Source organism: Protobothrops mucrosquamatus, unplaced genomic scaffold, assembly GCF_001527695.2.
Source record: "Protobothrops mucrosquamatus isolate PMUCROS unplaced genomic scaffold, P.Mucros_1.0 scaffold1499, whole genome shotgun sequence".
NCBI classification, from domain to species: Eukaryota; Metazoa; Chordata; class Lepidosauria; order Squamata; family Viperidae; genus Protobothrops; species Protobothrops mucrosquamatus.
Window position 1 is genome coordinate 13,172 of NW_015387673.1, and position 7,098 is coordinate 20,269.

Consider the following 7,098-nt stretch of genomic DNA (forward strand, 5'->3'; position numbering starts at 1 on the left):
TTGATCAGACTGACTAGGTATTCCTTGTAGTGCGCCCTGGAGAGAGAGAGAGTGTGTGTGTGTGTCAAGAAATACGTTTTGGTTAGAAAAGATATTTTAAACTGGTATCGCCGATACGATTAGAAAACTGTAATAAATGCTGATATTCAACTGTATTTGCTTAATGCGGAAAAAAGGGTACCGGATGCTATAATATTGGATTTAGTTTTTTTGTGTTTTTTTTTTAAACGTTTTATTGATTTTCTAATTTTACATTTAAGTATTTGAAAAGCCACGTGGTGGCTGGGTTAATCAAAACTTCAATAACACACAAACATCTTTAGTGCCAATCTCAAACTAACCGCCTTAAATCTTTCCTCTCTTTTCCCCTTGGTATTTACTGTCTCATGTTTAAACTAACGCCATTCTTATTATATGAATGAAATAAAAATAACATTCTTACCTTTATCAACAATTTTTAGCTTATACATATGCCGATTATTTTAACATTCGGTCTTTATATATAGACCATCAATGTCCTAATTAGTTTTCCCCCATTTTTTAGTTTTCCATTAGTATTTAAATTTAACGTTTAATATTTATAATTTCCAAGTTTTAAGCGAACAAAGTTCCCTTTATCACAATTCGTCACAAAGTCTAGTACTCAGGATACACATCTTATCTATTTGAAGAAGCTTATATGCACCACGGAATTACTAATGGACCCATTCAACATGTTGTTTATTAAGCACTTTTTTGTAAAAATAGAAAATTCATAATATATATTCAAATTCAAATTCAAATTTATTTGATTTATATACCACCCTTCTCCCTTGCGGGACTCAGGGCGGTGAACAGGCACATTAATAAAACAGCAATACCATAATATTTAAAAATATTCAAAACTAATTAAATTATTTGTCCTGTCCTAAAACCCACTATAATAATATAAAATTATACCCAATTTAAAATTGTACAGTTTCAGATTTATATATATTCCATGAGTGAGACCCTCAGATCTCCAGCCCCCCTTTTGTTAGAACCACCATCTAGTTCAGGGGTCTCCAAACTTGGCAACTTTTAAGATTTGTGGACTTCAACTCCCAGAATTCCTCATGCTGGCTGGTGAATTCTGGGAGTTGAAGTCCACGAGTCTTAAAGCTGCCAAGTTTGGAGACCCCTGGCCTAGTTGAAATCTTACTGGTCCCTCCAGGATCATAGAGATGGGAGTCCAGAGAGGTCATCAACTCTAACTCCTTTGAGAGTGCAGGGTGGGCCTACACACTGTTTGGGTGTGTGTGTGTGCGATCTAGTTTTGTTTGAAAAACTCCAAAGAAGGGGAAGAAACCCCTGGAGGCGGTAACCCAGGGGTCTTCAAACTTGGCCCTTTGAGGACTTGTGGACTTCAACTCCCAGAATTCCTCAGCCACCATAAGGGAACTACGACCCTTTTATGACTTGTGGACTTCAACTCCCACAATTCCTCAGCCAGCGTGCCTGGCTGAGGAATTCTGGGAGTTGAAGTCCACAAGCAGGGATCTTCAAACTCGGCCCTTTTATGACTTGTGGACTTCAACTCCCAGAATTCCTCAGCCAGGCACGCTGGCTGAGGAATTCTGGGAGTTGAAGTCCATACAAGGGCCAAGTTTAAAGACCCCTGCAGTAACCCCTTCAGCACTTCCTGTCAAGAACTCCTTCCTGATGTTCGCCCTGCTGGCTGGGGAATTCTGGGAGTTGAAGTCCACACATCTTAAGTCTTGCCCAAGATCTGAAACTCCAGCTTCCGCTTGTGTCTCTCAAAATATTCTTGGCTTCCCTCCTCTACAAATGGACCAATGTTGCTTTTTTCCCCAACCTACAGGCAGTCCTCGGCTTACGACCCTTTGTTTGGNTCCTTCCTGATGTTCGCCCTGCTGGCTGGGGAATTCTGGGAGTTGAAGTCCACACATCTTAAGTCTTGCCCAAGATCTGAAACTCCAGCTTCCGCTTGTGTCTCTCAAAATATTCTTGGCTTCCCTCCTCTACAAATGGACCAATGTTGCTTTTTTCCCCAACCTACAGGCAGTCCTCGGCTTACGACCCTTTGTTTGGCGGCTGCTCCAAGTTACAACGGCACTGGGGAAAAAAAGCGACTTTACGACCAGTCCTTGCACTTATGACCCAATTGCAACTCCGGGTTATTTACCACGAGTGCGAATGTCCCTGGGTGGGAGGGAAAGGTTGCAAAATCGGGGTCCGTCATGTGATGATTCACTTAGCGACGGGAGCGCTGGCCGACGTAAGTCGAGGACTTCCTGTATCATGTTTCAGCTCTGCTGGATCACCGCTAGGAATTCTGGGAAAGGGCCGCGATTTCCCGACTCCCCATAGAAGGGTTTTACTCACTCGCAAAGGCCAGCATATTCAGCCGGGGTCTCTTTGCCGCACGGTTCGTCCTTCAAGCCATCCAGCATTTCTTTCTGCTCCATAACCCGGCATCCCCCTGCAGGCAGAGAAAGAACCCCGATGTTTAAAGTGCGCCCCTTCGTTCCTTGGACCGGCGGTCCTCGACTTACGACAATTCAGCCCCAAATTTCCGTTGCTAAGCGAGATGTTGGTTAAGCGAGTTTTTTTCAACCTTTTTTGTCACAGTTCTTAAGTAAACCACTGCGGTTGTTAAATTAGTAACACCGTTGTTGAGTGTGGCTTTCCCCGCTGACTTTGCTTGCCAGAAACTTGGTGCCACCTTCATAAATGTGAGCCGGTCGTCAATCATCTGAATTTTGATCCCATGATTACAGGGAAGGCTGTAAAAGCCGTAACTGAAAACGGTCATTAAGTCCCGTTTTTCAGTGCCGTTGTAACTTGGAACGGTCACTAAATGAACTTTTCTAGATTGTGGACTAGCTGCGCGGTTATTTTATTTGGTTATTTTAAGGAGGTGAGCGGCCGAGGTTCACGAACGTAAAGTTGGGTGGCTATATACAAATGGAAATAAAATTAAAAAATGGAAGTGAAGAGGTTAAAAAGTAAAGCAGGGGTAGTCCCCCATTTACAACAGTTCATTTAGTGACTGTTCAAAGTTACAATAGCGCTGAAAAAGCAACGTGTGACTGCTTTTCACACTTATGACGGCTGCAGCACCCCCAGGGGTCACGCGATCAAAATTCGGACACTTGGCATTTGGTTCCTATTTATGACGGTTTGCAGCGTCCCGGAGTCACGCGTTCTGACAAGCAGAGTCAATGGGGGAAACCAGATTCACTTAACAACCGTGCTGTCAATTAACAAATACAAGTGATTCGCTGAACGACTGTGGCAAAAATCATCGTAAATCGGAGCAAAACTTGCTTAACAAATATTTCACTTAGCAACAAAAGTTTGGGGTCAATTGTGGTCATACATTGAGGACGGCCTGTGAAGGCAGAAGTGAAGTGAAGTAAAAGTAAAGTAAAGTAAAGTTAAAGTGAAGTAAAAATGAAGTTAAAGTGAAGTAAGGTAAAAATAAAGTTAAAGTGAAGTGAAGTAAAAATAAAGTTAAAGTGAAGTTAAAATGAAGTGAAATTAAAGTAAAGTAAAATAGCAACAAAGTTTGGGCTCCATTGTGGTCATACATTGAAGACTGCCTATGAAGGCTGAAGTGAAGTGAAGTAAAAGTAAAGTAAAGTTAAAGTAAAATAAAAGTGAAATTAAAGTGAAGTAAAGTAAAAATAAAGTTAAAGTGAAGTTAAAGTGGTGAGGTGAAGTGAAGTGAAGTGAAATAAAGTAAAGTAAAATAAAATAGCAACAACGTTTGGGCTCAATTGTGGTCATACATTGAAGACTGCCTGTGAAGGTAGAAGTGAAGTGAGGTAAAAGTAAAGTAAAAGTAAAGTAAAAATAAAGTTAAAGTGAAGTAAAGTAAAGTAAAAATAAAGTTAAAGTGAAGTGAAGTTAAAATGAAATGAAGTAAAAATAAAGTAAAATTAAAGTGAAATTAAAGTGAAGTGAAGTTAAAATGAAGTGAAGTAAAAGTAAAGTAAAATTAAAGTGAAGTAAAGTAAAAATAAAGTTAAAGTGAAGTTAAAATGAAGTGAAGTAAAAATAAAGTAAAAATAAAGTTAAAGTGAAGTTAAAATGAAGTGAAGTAAAAATAAAGTGAAATTAAAGTGAAATTAAAGTGAAGTAAAGTAAAAATAAAGTTAAAGTGAAGTTAAAATGAAGTGAAGTAAAAATAAAGGAAAAATAAAGTTATAGTGAAGTAAAGTAAAAATAAAGTTAAAGTGAAGTGAAGTTAAAATGAAATGAAGTAAAAATAAAGTGAAATTAAAGTGAAGTAAAGTAAAAATAAAGTGAAGTTAAAATGAAGTGAAGTAAAAATAAAGTAAAAATAAAGTTAAAGTGAAGTAAAGTAAAAATAAAGTTAAAGTGAAGTTAAATTGAAGTGAAGTAAAAATAAAGTAAAAATAAAGTGAAATTAAAGTGAAGTAAAGTAAAAATAAAGTGAAGTTAAAATGAAGTGAAGTAAAAATAAAGTAAAAATAAAGTTATAGTGAAGTTAAAATGAAGTGAAGTAAAAATAAAGTGAAATTAAAATGAAATTAAAGTGAAGTGAAGTAAAAATAAAGTTAAAGTGAAGTTAAAGTGGTGAGGTGAAGTCAAGTCAAGTCAAGTCAAATAAAGGTAAATTAAATTAAATTAAATTAAAGTAATAAAACAAAACAAAACAAAATAAAATAAAGGTCAAGTCAAATCAAGTCAAAAAGCGCAAAATATTTGAAAGTGCAATCTTTCATTCCGGACTTAAAATGAAGCCATCCCAGGACAGCTGGATTTCCCAGGATTTGGGGGGGGGTCACGCACCTCCAGGGGTAGCCCGGGTGCCCGCTGGGGGGTCCGTGTTGAAGGCAACGTTGTTCTCCTGGGATGGAGAGAAGAAGGGAAAAGGGAGAGAATCCCGATCAGTCTCCCAAGAAGCCTTTTCCTTAAACACCCGGGGGCTTCCCACGTCCCCCCTCCCCGCTCCTGAAGCCCCCCCATCCCACGTCCCCCCCAACCGCTCCCCCCCCTGACCTGGAGGAGCTGCTGCAGGCGCGGCACGGCCCAATCCCGCAGGTAGAAGAGGCAGTCGCGTGGATGGTGGCCGTGGAGGGAACGCCGGATCGGGCAGTGAGGAATCGGGCACTTCTGGAGGGAACAAAGGGTAGGATGAGAAAATGGCAGAGCTTCCCACCCAAGTGAAAATACAGGCAAGTCCTCGCCTTACGACCACGGCTTCCAAACTTTCAGAGTAGGAAAATGGCTCAGCTTCCCACCCGAGTGAAAATATACAGGCAAGTCCTCGCCTTACGACCACCAACTGAGCTCCAAATTTCCAGGGTAGGAAAATGGACGAGCTGCCCACCCACTCCTCTGAAGGGAAATACAGGCGAGTCCTCGACTTTACGACGGCAACTGAGCCAAACATTTACGTTGCTAAGGTGAGCAACTGGCTAAGTGAGTTTTACCCCGTTTTACGACTCTCCTGGCCACGTTTGTTAAATTAGTAAAAACTATTGTTAGGTGAATCTGGCTTGACTCGGTTTGTCGGGTCACAAAAGGGGATCAAGGCGACACACCCCCGCGACGCTGCAACGGTCATAAATATGAGTCAGTTGACACACGTCTGAATGTAAATCACACCATCGTGGGGAGACTCCGACGGTCGTAAGTGTGAAAAATGGTCGTAAGTCACTTTTTCCAGCGCCGTTGTAACTTTCAACAGTCACTAAGTGAACTATTAAGTCAAGGTCTATTTGTAAGGACAGTCCTCGGCTTACGACGATATTTGAGCCCAATATTTCTGTTTGGGAAAAATTCCCGCCACAAATGTCTTAAGTGGGACGTTGGTTAAAAAAGTTCTCTTTTACGACCTTCCCCGCCACAGTTGTTAATTGAATCACTGCAGGTGTTAAGTTCGTAAAACGGTCGTTAAGTGAAACTGGCATGGACTTTGCTTGTCAGAAGGTGGCAAAAAGGGGAATGCGTGACCCCTCCCAGGACGCCGCAACCGTCATAAATATGAGGCGGTTCCCTAGCGTCCAAATTTGGATCGCCTGACCACGGGGGTTGCTGCAACAGCAGCGTCGCAACTTGAAACGGTCACTAAACGAATTTTATTCCCTTTAATATGGAGTGTAGACAAAAGTCAGATAACCTGACTTTGTTAACAGACGTGTGATAAATAGCAATTTATATTAATTTTTTCCCAACGCAGCTCCCCTCCTCTCCGAAACATGGAACTGAATCCTGCTCCCTTTTAAATGGGAAAAGAACAGGCAGTCCTCGACTTAGAACCGTTTTGTTTCATTTAGTGACCGTTCAAGCTTACGACAGCATTCACAAAAGCAACTTACGATCATTTTTCACGCTTAACAACCGTTGCCGCATCCTCGTGGTCACGTGGTATCAAATTCGGACGCTGGGCAAACTGGCTCATAATTACGACGGTCGCAGCGTCCCCAGGGGGGGTCACACGATCCCGTTTTGCGACCTTCCGACAAGCGAAGTCCGGTGTGTGTGTGTGTGTGTGTGTGTGTGTGAGAAAGCCGGATTTGCTTAATAACTGTCTTACGAACTTAACTGCAGAGATCCGCTTCGTCGTGAAGTGGAAGGAGAAAGGTCGTAAAACGGGGCAAAAAACTCACTGAAGCGATGTCTCATTTAGCGACGTGAAATTTCGGGCTCCCTTGTGAAGACGCAGGAGGGGAACATTATCAAAGGAAAACCGGAGAGAAAGAACAGCAGAGACGGCCTTGAACAGACGAGGTGAAGGCCCAAAAAATGAATTCTGCCCAGGAAGTCAAAATAATGAGAAAAAAAAAAATCCAAACTCCTGAATTTTTGTCCCGCCTTGACAATTTTGAATGTTAAGAAAGAGGAAAGCCGAATAAAAATAATCTTTCCGGATCCTCTGATTACACCCGCTATCAAAAGAGCAGAGTTCCAGCATTTTAAAGTCCGTTCCTCACGCTACGGAAAGTCCTCCACTTAACAGCAGTTTCATTTAGTGACGGTTTAAAGTCACAACGGTCCTGAAAAAAGGACTGTTTTTCACGCCTAGCGGCCGTTGCACCATCGCTCACAGTCACCTGATCAAAATTCAGAGGCTCGGCAATTGAC

General features: G+C 41.4%; 1 protein-coding gene across 1 annotated transcript in view; it reads right to left on the reverse strand.

The window, feature by feature from the left end:
- Positions 1 to 2: 2 nt before the first annotated feature.
- Positions 3 to 7,098, reverse strand: part of RNF31 (ring finger protein 31) — a gene marked incomplete at its 3' end in the record, with an annotated part of 34,894 nt that continues 27,798 nt past the window's right edge. The window contains exons 20-23 of the mRNA XM_029285319.1: positions 5,011 to 5,124; positions 4,801 to 4,858; positions 2,365 to 2,461; positions 3 to 36 (exon numbers count right to left, since the gene is read on the reverse strand). Of these exons, the coding sequence (XP_029141152.1) occupies positions 3 to 36; positions 2,365 to 2,461; positions 4,801 to 4,858; positions 5,011 to 5,124 (303 nt within the window). The remainder of the gene's footprint in view (positions 37 to 2,364; positions 2,462 to 4,800; positions 4,859 to 5,010; positions 5,125 to 7,098) is intronic.